The sequence below is a fragment of the Arachis ipaensis genome, chromosome B7 (assembly GCF_059453495.1).
Source record: "Arachis ipaensis isolate K30076 ecotype BB chromosome B7, ASM5945349v1, whole genome shotgun sequence".
In the NCBI taxonomy this organism is placed as follows: Eukaryota; Viridiplantae; Streptophyta; class Magnoliopsida; order Fabales; family Fabaceae; genus Arachis; species Arachis ipaensis.
Window position 1 is genome coordinate 2,102,643 of NC_142442.1, and position 15,610 is coordinate 2,118,252.

General features: G+C 30.9%; 2 protein-coding genes across 6 annotated transcripts; one reads left to right on the forward strand and one right to left on the reverse strand.

Moving 5' to 3' along the window:
* Positions 1 to 27: 27 nt before the first annotated feature.
* LOC107609329 (zinc finger CCCH domain-containing protein 18) lies at positions 28 to 4,840 on the reverse strand. Of its 5 annotated transcripts, none has more exons than XM_088493516.1 (9): positions 4,751 to 4,840; positions 4,223 to 4,317; positions 2,890 to 3,807; positions 2,640 to 2,795; positions 1,486 to 1,665; positions 1,065 to 1,138; positions 801 to 980; positions 624 to 714; positions 28 to 529 (listed from the first exon to the last, which is right to left on the reverse strand). In XM_088493516.1, the coding sequence occupies exons 3-9, from the start codon at positions 3,789 to 3,791 to the stop codon at positions 466 to 468; spliced, it is 1,647 nt and encodes a 548-aa protein (XP_088349642.1). In that variant the 5' UTR covers positions 3,792 to 3,807; positions 4,223 to 4,317; positions 4,751 to 4,840; the 3' UTR covers positions 28 to 465. The 5 variants fall into 5 exon arrangements, with proteins under 5 accessions (XP_088349642.1, XP_016166730.1, XP_088349640.1 ...); XM_016311244.3 differs by having other exon boundaries at positions 28 to 532; positions 4,751 to 4,835; XM_088493514.1 differs by lacking the exon at positions 4,751 to 4,840 and adding an exon at positions 4,457 to 4,597.
* Positions 4,841 to 6,147: 1,307 nt separating this feature from the next.
* On the forward strand, positions 6,148 to 6,977 carry LOC107606442 (uncharacterized). Its single transcript, XM_016308506.1, has 2 exons — positions 6,148 to 6,300; positions 6,393 to 6,977. The coding sequence occupies exons 1-2, from the start codon at positions 6,148 to 6,150 to the stop codon at positions 6,975 to 6,977; spliced, it is 738 nt and encodes a 245-aa protein (XP_016163992.1).
* The last annotated feature ends 8,633 nt before the right edge of the window (positions 6,978 to 15,610 follow it).

A 15,610-nucleotide genomic window follows, 5' to 3' on the forward strand; every position in this document is an offset into this window, starting at 1 on the left:
CACTAAAGAATAAAAAAAAGATTAAAATGTAAAATACTGGTATTGAAATTACCACAAACTGTTATTTAAATTGTTTATGCTTAAAAAAGCTATAGTCTAGTTGGCCAGAGCCTAGACAAGGATACAATATGGATGAAAGCTATGCATAATATAATATATAGTCCTACTAATAACTTATAATCCTCCTGCTGCTACCTTCATCTTAAAACATACCTTTTATCATTTTGTATGATATATTAAACTATAAATCTCGCTACAAGTATCATTAAAATTATGTTAATTCCACCTGTTCAAGTTGTGTCTTCAAACTCTCCTTCTTCAGCTTTTTATGTACTAGCCAGAGATTTTGACTAAACTTCAAAGCTACTTGGTACTGTATAGTATATCAAAAGAAAGTTGATGCCTTTGGCCTTGGGCTATTTAAACTCTATATTTCTTCTGTGTGTGTTTCTGAAACTATAAGACTTATTGATTCTCATTCTCCACCGGAAATGCGAATGGACTGTCCGGAAGGTCAAGTCCTTGGCTGCTGCTGCGTGCACAAACCAAAAATATTGTTTTATGGATGGTACAAATAGATTTTCCAAGACAACATACAAAGAAATTGTGATAGGTACATTTACCTGTTTTCGTCAGAGAAATTGGTGTCTATATTACTTGGTTTCTCATTATCATTGAAAGATTCTTGAGGATGAAAGTTGAAATTGAAATTATCTGAAAAATGTAAAGTAGCGTTATAAAGAATGATACAAAGAATGTACTCATAATAAATAAATGCAATTCATATTACTACTACATACCTTCTGAAGCTCTCATTCCATTCGTGGAGAAGCGAAAATGGGGTGAAGTAGACAGAGAATTTTGGGCGAACTGCAACGCTGCCAAACGTCTCCTTTGCATTTCTACTAGTTCTAGAGCCTGCTCCTGCTCTTCCATCAGTTGTCTCCTAAGAGATCTAGCATTCCCACAACTTCTTGAAACTACAAAAAAAAATTGAAAATGGTTATATTAATGACTAATGAGAGAAAGAAATCCGATCACAGAACAAGTCATATGATACTCACTTGAATTCATTTCAGAATCCATGTCTATGTGGTGAGGTGAGTAACACATAGAGTGCTGAATTCTAGCATACTTCCTGCAATCAAATTAAAGTTGATATGAAAAGTTTCTTAAAAAAGAAGTATGTGTCAACATAACTAACATGATCAAAGGATAAAATTAAATTACTAAATTTCATTCATACACAAAGGACAAAAGTAAATTAATTAATATATACTATTGTCATATGTAAATTTCTCTAAATTAACCTTCAAATAATCAGATATTGATACAATTATACCAAGAAAAAATCAAATTATAACAAGAACCCTTTCTAATGTCAAGTGCAATTGTACCCACATTTCAAGCTTAAACCCAGAGTATAAGCATTCAATTCCGAGCTGAAAATGTAAATTAACAAAAGGAACATTAGACAGGAAGTACCTTTCAATAACCTTTGACTTCTCCCGGTAAGGTTTCACAAGCACCCGAGACCCGCGAACATAATGGGGATTCCCTTTGTCTAAAATGGTTTTAACAGTTTGCGGATCAATAAACGTCACAAAGCCAAACATCCTTTTCTGCTGGCATGGAATCCTTACATCTTCAACACACCCGAATGTGCTGTAGAGGAAAACATATATCAGAAATTTGTTAACAATAATCAGCTGAAATGAAGTGTGAACTTCACATACACACAGGCTTAGTTTGGTAAAGTTTTTACTTTTCGAAAGTAGCTTATGAAAGCTGTCTTTTAAAAGAGGGCTTTTTAAAAGCGACAGCACTTGCGTTTAGTAAAATCACGTTAAAAATAGCTTTTAATAGAACAGCTTTTAAAAATTAAAAAAATTATAATAAACATATTTATAACGAAGAATAGTTTTGTTTTTCAAATTTTAGAGACCAATAATTTAAATATTTATTTGATTTACTCTATATTAATATAAATAGAGTTATCATTAGTCAATAATAAAACTTGTATGTAATCAATGTTAGTACTGTCAATTACCCATCTACAAATCACAAAATATATATATATATGTTGTTATTATAATTTTGACTAATGTTTATAAAGTTGGTGTACGAAAATTTTATGATTGGTTTCCATAAATCAAGTCTCCTTCTTCACGTTTTAAAGAACAGAGAAAAACAAACATCTAAAAAATACAAAAATAACGTACAAAAATAATATAAAAAGATAAAAGTTCATACCTAATACATGATAGAGATGTATTTGTGTTGAAATTGTGAAAATTAGGTTGAAAAATAAAAAATATATGAAGATTGTGTTAGAATTTGTGAAAGTTAGGTTGAGAAATTAGAAATATATGAGTATTTTTTCAATGGCAATATAATTGCAGGAAATATGTGTGGGAAAATAAATGAAATCTAGTGTTAATAATTAATAATGATAATTTTGAATACTTATTATATTAGATTTTTTTAATTTTGATAAATACAAGCCAATTTTAAAAAGCTCCCTCTTAAATGCTTTCAAAAGCACCCCTAACTTTTAAAAGCTGCAAGCACAAGCACTTTTAAAAAGCACAAGCACCTCTTCAGAAAGCTTTACCAAACCCAGCCAAAATACAATTCACCTGAAGTAATTAGAGACATCCTCCTCTGTGAAAGTGCTGTCAGCCGGAAATGTCAAATATATTTGTCGCGATGCACTGATATTTTGAACAAAATCTCTCTTTTGGGTGTATTTTGGAGCATCCTCTGCTAGAACTACCTCATGCTGCCCATGAGGTCTGTGAATCAATCAAAATAAAATGTCAAATTTGGTAAGAAACATTCAATAAATTCCAGAAAGAAAACAGTCGCCAAGATTAATAAGAGCTCCACCTGTCTATGACACAAATACTATTGCTCAGCCGCGCCAGAAGCTTTGTCAAGCTATAGCCAGACTTACCATGCCGCTGGCTCTCGGTTAAATAACCATCTGCCTGAAGCACCTTCTTGTACTTATCATAATATGCCATTGGCAAGGCAGCAATTGTAATTGGATTGCGTCGTCTTTGCTTTAAAAGATCAACAATCTCACGTTCTAGCTGCGCTAGTGAGCCCGGCGAAACCACCGGATCATCATTAACAAAATCATTTCCATACATATGAGAGAAGCTCTCGGAGCCGGCTTGTCCATGATAGTATCTACAACTTTCACCATGTTTGCAATAACCTTTGTTAAAGTAGTGACATGTCTTAACAGGAAAATCAGACAAGCCTGAATACCTTCTCCCGGCCTTTCCACCGAAATTCGGCGTCGAAGCTTCCAATCCATAGAAATCACTGCCAATGGGATCTACATGACTCTCCAAACCATACAACTCTGCCTGATTCTGCAGTTCCGCAATCGAATCCGAGTACTTCATAAACTCAGGGTTAGTATTGGTAGCAGGATATGGATCCCAATAAGGAGAATTGTGAACCGGAAAGCTTGGTGGAGAGGTAGGTGTTCTAGGTGATATTACTGATAAATGGCTTAATCCTTGCGGAGGGTTCATAGGGACTGAAATTGGAATTATGGATGGTTTATGAGCAGACATTCTTTGAAGATCATTCTTGGCCTTGAATGCCACGTCACGGACGATGTGGTCCGGACATGTAGCCAATTTAGCAATGTCATGTTCATTGTGCAAGAGCAGAATTCCAATTATTTTTGAAGCATATTCAGGCTCAAACTTCTGAAGCTTATCAAATAGAATTCTTGTATAGTCAGGAATGTTCATAACTTCTGAAATGTCCATAGCTTCTATTTTGTCACTGCATTTTTTGAAATTCAAAACAACATGAACAAGATCTAGACACTGTACTCAGAAAACAACTATGAAAAAACTCAATAAATCTCTCAGTCCAAATATCACAGGTAAATAATTTGAATATTTAAAAGAAAAATATTGCAGGACAAATATCAATCAAAATCCAAAAAGGTGCATGTTACAGCCAAGATATTGAAAACCAAATATTATAAACAATATTACATGCATTCTACAAAATCACATAACAAAATTGAAAAATAACAACAACAAATAATAACACATGAAAAAAAATGAAAATTTGCAAACATGCAACAGCATTCAACATTATATTTTGAGTGTTTAAAGCTAACTTTTTTTTTTTGTGCAAAATTCTGAAAAAAAAAAATGTTAACTAAACAGAAAACTAATAATATACGTACCCATTAAGCAGAAAGACTGTGTCTCTGTTTCAACAACCAATCTATCTTCCTCTCAACACTTTGCTCATTCTACAATCTTGTTTCTCTCTCTCAAACTAAAAGAAAGAAAGCACAGAGTTTCATGTAAATTTTCACAATAAAAGCAAAACAAAGGAATGCTTTTGAAAAAGGCTCAGAATCCAGAGAGTAGATAAGCAAAACCCAATTGAATAAAAATGAAAAATTTGAACCTACCCAGTAACCCCCTCTGTCTCACACAAAAGACTAAAGCACTTGCTCAGTGATAAATGACTCTACAGTGCTGTATACATTTGATTTCCTTTAAAGTTTGAACCTTTTTTTTTATTATTTTCAAAGTCACACACAGCTGTTAAATAGTCACAGATTTAGGCACAATATTTGCTTGATCCTCGAAAGACCATAACTGCTTGGAACTGCCTCAATTTACTAAAAAAAACCCCTTTTTGAATAAAATTAAAATTAAAATCAAAATTAAAAATAATAAATTGAGTAATAATTCGGAAAAACCAATGTGCTAAATTTAGGATTGTCACTCTTGAACTGCTCCACAAAGTCGGCAATGTCAATAGTTATCTGTTATCTTACTCAGAGTTAAGTGGAATAAAAAAGTTTTTTTTTTTCGGCTTTATAGCATTTTTTTGGAGAAAATATCAATTCAAACTTGTAGAGAAAATGTTCAGGGTTAGTTTATTATATTTGAATCTATTTATTAAGGATTTAGTTTAATTTTCATATATTTTGTTATAAAAAATTATTTAAATATAAAAATTTTAAAATTTGATGAGATAGAATATAAATTTAAATTATTTTATTAAAAATTTAATTTTATATATAAAATAATACTTAATTACGTAATTATTACATCAATAAAATAATTATTACATAAATAATTATAAAAAAAATATAATTAAATAACTATATAAAATATTTTACATTAACAAAATTAAAATTTTTTCATTATTAGGGAGGGAACTAAAAAGTTAATAGGATAAAGTAATCTATATACATTCCCTATTCAAAAAGATAATAAATTGATTGATTAATTAATTAATTTGATTATTAAAGTATAATAAAAAAATAAATAATGAGGTGGGGCCTCAAGTGAACGTGGACCATTGGATATGATCCTTGAGATTTAGACTGAAATCTTGTGGAGAGTGGGGACCATAGGATGGGAAAATATAGACCTTGGAAAGAGGCTAAGGCTTGGTTGTGGTGGAACATTTCAATTTGTTTGGGAGGGAACACAACCACAGAATAGGACAATGCCACATCTTTATAATATAAGAATAAACCATGAATAAATCTAGTGTCACACATCCCACTTGATTTTGATGAAAGCTCCACCCTTGTACCCTCTTTGAGTTGTATATGTTACATGAAACAAGAAAATCATATGATCATTTTTCTCTCTAGTCATGTATAAAATGATTGAAAGTTGAGTGCTATTTTATTGGTTTATTATCAATGTTATCATTTCTATCTATTTATGTATAATAACATCGATTGGAAATTATGTGGTATCACTTATAAATTGGAAGTTTAGTGTTATTTTAGACAAAAGATCATATGATTTTAAAATGTTTGGACCAATGGACCTATAATATAATATAATATGTTTTTTAAGTTTTTTAAGAATTGTTACATATTTTTTATTTTAATTATAAATTAATTTTATATATTTTATTTAATTAAAAAAATTATTTTTTATTTTATAAATTATTATTTTATTATTCATTTATTATATTTATTAACAATTAAAAACAAAAACAATAACGGATATCACTTATAAATTGAAAGTTTAGTGTCATTTTATTAGTATATCATAAATATTTAATGATGCATTCTCTTTGTATAAACATAGGTCAGAGAAAAGCATTTGTATTAACAACAACCTATCTAATATGAACATAGGTCAGAGAAAAGTATTTGATGTCATCATACAGGCAGTCAATGATAATGCCGGAGGATTCTTCTTTGTTTATGGCTACAGTGGTACCGGTAAAACGTATCTATATAGGACTCTATCAGTTGCAATTCGAAGCAAAAGGGGCATTGTACTAAATGTTGCATTCAGTGGGATTGCTTTTTTATTGCTTCCAAATGGACGCACAGTTCATTCAAGATTTAAGATACCGATGGAGTACAGTTGACAGAGGACTCAGTATGTTGCATTAAGCAAGGTTCATCTTTGGCCAAGTTGATATGCAAAGCTAGACTTATTATATGGGATGAGGCACCAATGCTCAACAAACTTTGCTATGAAGCACTTGACAAGTGCTTTCGTGACATCCTGAGCTCAGAACCATATTATAATGCAGAATTACCTTTTGGAGGTAAGGTCGTGGTACTAGGAGGTGACTTTAGACAAATTCTTCCAGTCATTCCAATGGGCTCCCGTCAGGATATTGTTCATTCAGCTATTAATGCTTCGTATCTATGGCAACACTGTACTGTTCTAACCCTGACAGTGAACATGCGTTTAACTATTGGACCAACAGATAAAGCTGTGGATGATGTTATTGAGTTCTCAAAATGGCTCTTGGATATTGGGGATGGCTTGGTTGGGAATTCTATAGATGGGAAGTCAGAGGTGCATATTCATCCTGACATACTGATACATGATTCAATTCGTCCCTTTGATGATATGGTTGAGTTTGTATACCCTAACCTCTTGGCTAATTTACTCAGCCATCGTACTTTAAACATCGATCCATCCTTGGTCCTACATTAGAGGTGGTCAATGAGGTGAATACGCTCATAATAGATCGTTTGGAACGGGATGAAAAAATATATTTAAGCTGTGATAGTTTGTGTGTTGAGGAAGGAAACATGGAGTCAGACTTGGACACAATCATACCGGATGTTCTTAATGCTATTAACTGCTCTGGTTTGCCCCACATCAACTAATTCTAAAAGTAGGTGTACCAGTCATGTTATTGCGCAATATTGACCAGTCCAACGGTCTATGTAACGGGACAAGATTACAAGTACGGAAACTAGGAAATCATGTCATTGAGTGCATGACGTTAACGGAAAACAAGGTTGGTCAGGTAGTCATAATACCACGAATGAATATGATTCCTACCAACCAAGATCTGCCGTTTAGGTTTCAAAGGAGACAATTCCCAATTATTGTGTCCTTCGTAATGACGATTAATAAGTCACAGGGACAAACTTTGACCTCGGTTGGTTGGGTTGTACTTGCCAAGGCCAGTTTTTTTCGCACAGCCAGCTGTATGTTGCACTATCAAGAGTAAAGTCAAAGAATGGACTCAGAGTGTTAATTCAGAACAACAAATGCAACGTGACCACTTCGACAATCAATGTGGTCTACAGGAAAATATTCGAGAATATCCACTAGACAGTGAAATCGATAACTATTCACATTCATGTCATAGTAAAATCGTCGAATTGTTAGGCTATTACAGGCAATATCTGCCTTTAAATTTGTCCTACTTGCTAATCCAATCTACAAACATACATTTGTCATATTCTCAAAATGATTACTCTCGAATAATTTTCTAGACCGATGCCGTGCAACGCACGGGCTAATGCACTAGTCTGTCTAGTCACTTATAAATTGAAAGTTTAGTGGCATTTTATTAGTATATCATGAATATTTAATGGTGCATTCTCTTTGTAACCTTTAAGGCTTTAACAATAATAAAGTAGCTGGTAATAATTTTTATTTGAAAACAAAAGTAAAAGGATAAATTTTATTTTATTTTTATTAAAATTATTTAATTGTATTAGAAATTAGAATGTAATTTTAAAAACATTAAAATGCTCCATTTAGTTTGTTTTAAGAGACTAAAATATATCTCTATCATTACTTTTAAAAGAATTAAAATATTTTTACATGAGTGATTAATATTGTTTGATTGTATTAGAAATTTGATTTTGATTTTTTATAAATAACCTTTTAAGGTTATTAATTTAAAACTACCAAAATGTCTATTTAGTTCAATTTAAAATTTTAAAAATATTAAAATATTCAGATAAGATTAATTAAGAACGTTTGAATATATTAAAAATAAAAATTTAAATTTGACTTTAAAAAGACTAAAATATTATCCTAGTTACTTGTTAAAAGCTAAGACTAAAGTGTCTTTTTTAGAATTAATTTTAAACAGACTAAAACATCTTATAAGATTATTGTTATTGATTTAAATTAAAAGTTTAAATTTTGATTTTAAAAGAGCAAAAATATTCTTTCAGATATTTAAAAAATATTAGAGTATATTTTTAGTTAATTTTTTCTTCTAGACTATCATTTTTCATATAACAAAATAATAAAATATTATTTTTTTTACTTATAAAACATAATCCAAAATTACTTCTTAAATTAAAAAATGAGTATTTACTACCTGGTCAGTCTTTCATATGTTAATTAAATAATTAATAAAAAGGTGAATATCATCTTATAGTAAAAATGAATATCTACTATTATTAAAAATATTATTTAAAAGTATATAGATTAAATTTAACAAAATATACATGTAAAATTGTCCCTCCAATTTAAGAAAATATGTCATTATTGTTTGTATTGGTAGCATCATCTCTCTTATACAATGTTTAATTTTCAAACAAAATTGTCCCTCCAATTTTCCACCAATTACTGCTATGTATGGAGTGATGGTTTAATTTGCATCATTTTAAAATAGGAAAATATTTAAGTTGAAAAAAGTTAAAATAAGAAATAATTTTGAAGTGAGTTCATATTCTTTTGTAAGTTAAATTTATGGAAAGTATTAGTGACCCTCAAATGCCATTTATTTAAAATTTAAAATACATATTATCAATAACAATTTGGATTAGTCAAATAATTAACTCACTCGTACGTTTAGATAAGTATTAGAAATTAGAAATTTAAATTATGTCTTATATATGCAGCAACTCATTAGTCAATAACAAATTTTTAAATAGAATTTAATATATTATTAAAATGATATGTATTTTATTAGATAAAAAAAATTAGTTCCTCAAATATTAAATGGTATGAGTTATAATCAAGAAATTTAAGAACATTGATGTTAAGCAAAGCTTGTCCACATTTTCATGGATATATAGAGTTAAGAAATGTACATAAAACCCTAATTTGGAACTTGTTTTAACATATGTATAAAACAAAGATAATGAATGCATAGGGAAACGATATAAGCCACAAGAAATTATTGAAGCTTGTGCGTATTTCTCACCCCCTAAACAGAGAAAGCATGCATGTTTGGCCATTGTTATTAATCTATCTTATAGTAAACAGAGAAACCATGTGTGTTGCTCTAATGATGTAGTGCATGTAATAAGTTGCTCTAATGATTATCTGCAAATTTTTAAATAAAGCTTAATCTGTAACAAATTAGTCATTGATATGCCAAATTAAAAAATACGTTTGCGTGGAAAACCAACAAAAATTATACCGTCATTGAATATGTAAGGATTTTCATCGATTTTTTGCTTTGTTTTTCTAACTTTTTTTTTTTTTTTGAAAAATTACATTTAACATTATGTGATTGATTGTTCAGACTCTTATAAGGTTGATTAACTTATTGCGAGTCTATTGGAGTCCCATAAAAAATATATCTCTTCTTCTTGAATAAATTTTATTTATCTTGTATATTAAGTACTCTTTATGTACTTTTATTATAAAAAAATATAATAAATAAAACAACTTCTATTGTAAATAAAAAAATAATATAGATGATATTATGTATATATAAAAAATTATCATTCAGCTATTATGTGTAAAAATACATCCTTGATACGTTATCATTTTTTTCTAATTGTATTTTTGTTCTTCCATACATACTTTTTTTTTTATCATTAATTCTAAAAGTGTAGCTGAGTATAAGGATTCATCGTTTTTTTAAACTAAATGTTAAAAGTTGTAAAATCTTCTTAAATATAGAAAAATTTTAAAATTTCAAATTAGCTCTCCCACCTTTAATATTTACAATACAATAAAAAGTTAATCACTATTTTTAACAGTGATTAGTATTCCATCCTATTATAAACAATAAAGACTTTTTCACGTTAAAATATATATTAACTTAAAAAAATAAATAAGATGGTGATTATTCAAAAAAAAAAAATGATTGATAACTAAAATCACAAGATCCGCAGATGGAGCAGATAACTGTGCATTTGTACTTTTATTCAATTGGAGAGGACTAAGCTTTTGGTTTTGCTCTCTTTGGATTACAACTAATCTTAACAAACTGAGTCAACACCATGAGGATTGATATCATAATCCTTAGAGGTTTTTGGAATGTTTGATAAAAAATCAATTACTAAATCAGTTATTATATATTTAAATATATTTATATGTATCATTTTATATATTTTCTAATAAAATTATTAATTTTACATTAAAATAACCTATTTGAATAATATTTTTTATATAAGTAAAAATGTATAATCAATTTTTTTAAAATTAAATATGTATTATATTTTGGAATATTTGATAAAAAAATTAATTACTAAATCAGTTATTATATATTTAAATATATTTATATGTGTCATTTTATATATTTTCTAATAAAATTATTAATTTTACATTAAAATAACCTATTTGAATAATATTTTTTATATAAGTAAAAATGTATAATAAACTTTTTTTTTTGTGAATATTAAATATGTATTATTATGCTACAACAGATTTATATCTAACTGATTTATATTTCTTTTTAAGAAATAAATTACACAATTGTACACTATAAGAGAGATTAAATTAAGAGAAAAGGACAAATAGGTCCTTAATCTTTTGATCCGCAGACATTTAAGTCCTCGAAGATTTGAAAATACATTTAAGTCCTTGACCTTTTCAAAATCTGGACATATCGATCCCTCATATTCACTTGGGTCTGTCGGACTTATCGAAAAAATCAAACGTAACTTCTGTTGTACTGACCTGGTTGATACGGATGCATACGTGAAAGAGTTTTTAAAATTGGACAAATTAGACTCAGGAATCGATATGTCCAGAATTTGAAGAGGTCAATGACTTAAATGTATTTTTAAATCTTCAGGAACTTAAATTTGTGCAGACAAAAAAGTTAGGGATTGATTTGTCCTTTTCTCTTAAATTAATTTAATTTATGTAAGCTTCTGTCTAATTATTTTTTCAAGAAATTATTGGGCTTAATCTTCTTAATTTTTATGTTAAAAAATCTAAACAAATCATGGCATTAAAGGGGGTTATAAGGATTTGCAAACATGGTTTTGGGCCAGACCTCGTAAGTGTAGGCCGAAAGCCCTTCAATAATTATTTTGCTTCTTTCTCTCAATTGCAGGGACCAAAAACAATAAATAAATAAATAAATAAAAGAAGGCGGCCAACCGTCACAATATAGTGTAGATTTATTTCATTTGAAATATATAAAGTTGTCACCTTCAATTAAGTGGTTTATAACAATGTTATATACACACGAAAAAATCAATTACTATATCAACTAATATGTATTTTGTATGAATAAATATATTATTTTAATTATTTTTAATATATATTTTTTATTATAACATATATTTTATACAAATAACTAATTTTTAGTATATGTTTAGCATAGTTTATATTGATATAAAAAATGTCTTTAGAAATTATGTATAATAACACACTAAGTTTTGAATGATTCACTACTCAGCCTTTCCAATAATAATCAATAATTATATATGGGAAAAGTATGTGTTAGAATTCATGACTTGTTAACTAACGAGTTTAAAAAAAATTTAGGTTAGAGTTTATTTTTGTGACAAGTTAGAACAATAATAATAATGATAGAAATTTAAAATAAAGGAGCATAAAATAGTAAGATCACGTGACTTGTTCTTTCTTTCTTATTTGTTATTACTCTTGGGCTTCGCTTCCTCATATAGTAGTTATATACATACATATATATATATATATATATATATATATATATATATATATATATATATATATATATATATATATTATTATTATTATTCAGTGTGAACATATAAGAAATTCATCATTTTAAAGGTCAACCAAAACCTGTTGTAGTCATTTTAGTTTAAATGCTATATTATTTGTCATTAATAATACAAGTAAACCGCCAATAAGTAATAGTTCAAATGGCATAGACTCCTCATACTCAATTAAGAGGTTGCGGGTTCGAGTCTCCTATTTTTTCAAATTGTCAATGAGTTATAGCTCATATGGCATAGTCTCCCCATATTCAATTAAGAGGTTGCGGGTTCGAGTCTCCTATCTTTGATAAAAAAAATAATAATAATAATAATAATAATACAAATAAACCATCCAATAGCGAAGATTATTAAATCAATATGAAAACCCTGAATTATAAGTCTTGTCATGGTTCAATTAAGTAAGTTTTATTTATAAAAATTTAAATATATGAGAAAGTATTATTTAATTGAAAAAATATTTAATCTATAATAATTTTGGAAGAAGAGAAAAATTGACAAATATATACAAGAAAGAATGTGAACATAATCTGATAAAGATCACTATGCATGTATGCTATTATTATGGTAATTATTGGTATGTTTTGAGTTTCTCAAAAGGGTGTCAATTATTTTTTACCCTTAGATTAGACAATTTTTTGTCTATGTTCTTTGTAAATGGTTACTAAGATTCATATTTATAGTCGTTTTGAGGTATCACAATTCACAAAATATAGAGAGTAGGTGTAACATTTATGTTTGGTTAAGGGTTTTTTTTTTTTTGGTCTAAACAAGGAAAGAAACAAAGCAAAAACTATCCTAAATTCGAGCAGATGATTCGTTGGAGATCAACACCAGACTCAGACCAAATAACATGATTAGAGTTACTCTTGGCACCATATTTAGCCATCTAATCCGCAGCTCTATTTGCTTCTCGGGACACCTATTCAACGTGAACAAGCCAAGGACGAGATAAAAGCTCCTGAATCTTGTGAACCAAATCTGTTACTTCAGATGAATACCCACTTGTAAGCTCATGCATGATGGGCAAAATGTCAAGGCAATCCGTTTCACATATAATATCCCTCAAACCGTAATACCAAGCTAAAACCAGTCCCCTCCAAGCAGCAAATAATTCACATCTGATTATAGACCAAGGGGGAATGCTTCCAGAGCAGCCCGAGATCCAATCTCCCTTAGAATCTCTAATAATACACCCAAATCCCGCTAAATTTGAATCCATATGCAAGCTTGCATCACAATTAACTTTAAAACTATTGCCTACCGGTGGTTCCCAACACAGGCAATTTTGGAGAGACCTAAAGGCATTGCTTCGATTCCTATAAACCTGTAAGTCCTTGGCGGTAATTCTGGCCAAGGCAACAACCTTATGGTCTGTCCAAGAGTTGTCAGTGTTGAATATGTCATTGCACCTATGTCTCCATACCCACCAAAGCCCTGCACCAAAGGACGCCTCATTGTTAGCCAAGGCCTTCCGAAACTACTCTTCAAGAGCAGTACCAGCCGTCGAGTCCAGGATACTAGGATCCAACATATACCAGATTGCCTTTGATCGTTCACAGTCTCTAAGGCAATGCTCCATAGTCTCCTGCGCCTTGTTACATCTCTTACACATATCTGAAGAAGCTAAATGCCGCTTGAATCGAAAGGTCTCAGTTGGTAGAGTATCATGTAAGCTAAGCCACATAGTAAATTTGAACTTCTCTGGAATGTTTGTGTTCCACAACCAGTTCCAATTACTGTTGGCATTCCAATTTAATGTTTTCTTTAATAACCATCTGTAACCCTTCCTTGCACTATACTTTTTTGTTGCTGCAGGCCACCACTCCCATTGTGGCTCCAACTCAGTCAAACTAGGATATCTCAGACCACAAATAAACTGCTTAATCTCATGCGGAATAGGCGTGGTAAGACTATCAACCTCCCAAGACACCTCTTTCCACAAGTCAGCCACCATGAAATCTGATTCAGAAATATGTACATAAGGAACAAGGTTGCAAAGCTTACCAAAAGGAGTCCACTCATCATACCAAACTGATTTGTGGACATCTCCAATATTCCAATGAAGCCCTTCCTTGAGATGCTCATAGGCACTAACAATGTTCTTCCAGGTAGCCAATGAAGAATTTCTACTGTTTCCGTTCATACCAAATTGATTCCTGAGATATTTATGCTTCAGAACCTGCACCCATAACTTCTCACTATTATTTAGACAATCCCATACCAACTTTCTCAGAAGCGCTATGTTAGCACAGGAAGTATCCCTAATACCCAATCCTCCTGCCTTTTTAGGAGTTATGGCGACCTCCCACCTGACCAGAGGCAGCCCTTTTCCAGTCGCTTGGCCTTTCCACAAGAATTGTCTCATCAAGGAATCAATTTTATTACATGCATATTTCGGGAGAAGAGAAATTTGCATTCATAAACTGGGATAGAGGCCATAACTGATTTAACAAGACAAAGCCTCCCTGCCTTATTCAGTAGGCGTCCTTTCCAACTGGAGAGCTTCCTCGAAATTTTTTCAATAATCTCCTGAGCCGTCTTCCTGGAAGCTCTAGCATGACCGATGTTAATTCCCAGGTATTTACCCAAATCATTGCAGAACCGGATGTTAGAGACCCCTGAGAGAACCCCTTTTCTCCTCTCCGACACCCTCTTGGAACACTGGGCCTTTGACTTATGAAGATTTACCTTTAAACCTGACGCTTTAGAAAACAAGTCAAACAATGCATGACCTCTATTACTTGAGCTTTTGATGCCTTACAGAAAAGCAAAAGATCATCTGCAAACATCAAATGAGAGAGTCGTGGTCCATTCCTAGAAATCGCAACTGGGTTCCACAAACCTTGGGAAACTCTATGAGAGATAAAGCAGGCAAGCATTTCCATACAGAGTACAAATAGATAAGGAGACATAGGATCTCCTTGCCTCAACCCTCTCTTCGGATTGAAATTTTGGAGCCTGTTCCCATTCCACAAAACTACCAACGAAGAGGAAGTCACACAATTCAATATAAGATTAATGGTAGCCTTTGGAAACCCAAACCGGACCAAAGTAGCTTCCAGAAAACGCCAGTCTACTCTGTCATAAGCTTTTTCCAAATCAATCTTGAATGCCATGGTCCCTTTTCGAGACTTGGTGTTCCTCATGAAGTGCATAATCTCCTGAGCAATGATAATATTCTCTGTGGTTCCTCTTCCTGAAATGAACCCTCCTTGCAAAGGACCAATGATCTCCGACAGAAAAGGTCTGAACCTGTTAACTAGAACCTTTGTGACAATTTTATAAATTACATTACATAAGCTAATAGGCCGAAACTCCCGTAAGGAAGAGGGAACTTCCACTTTAGGAATTAGAACAATGAGAGTATCGAAAATAGCCGCATTCAATGACTCACCCTCAAAGGCTCGCTTGACCAGTCCA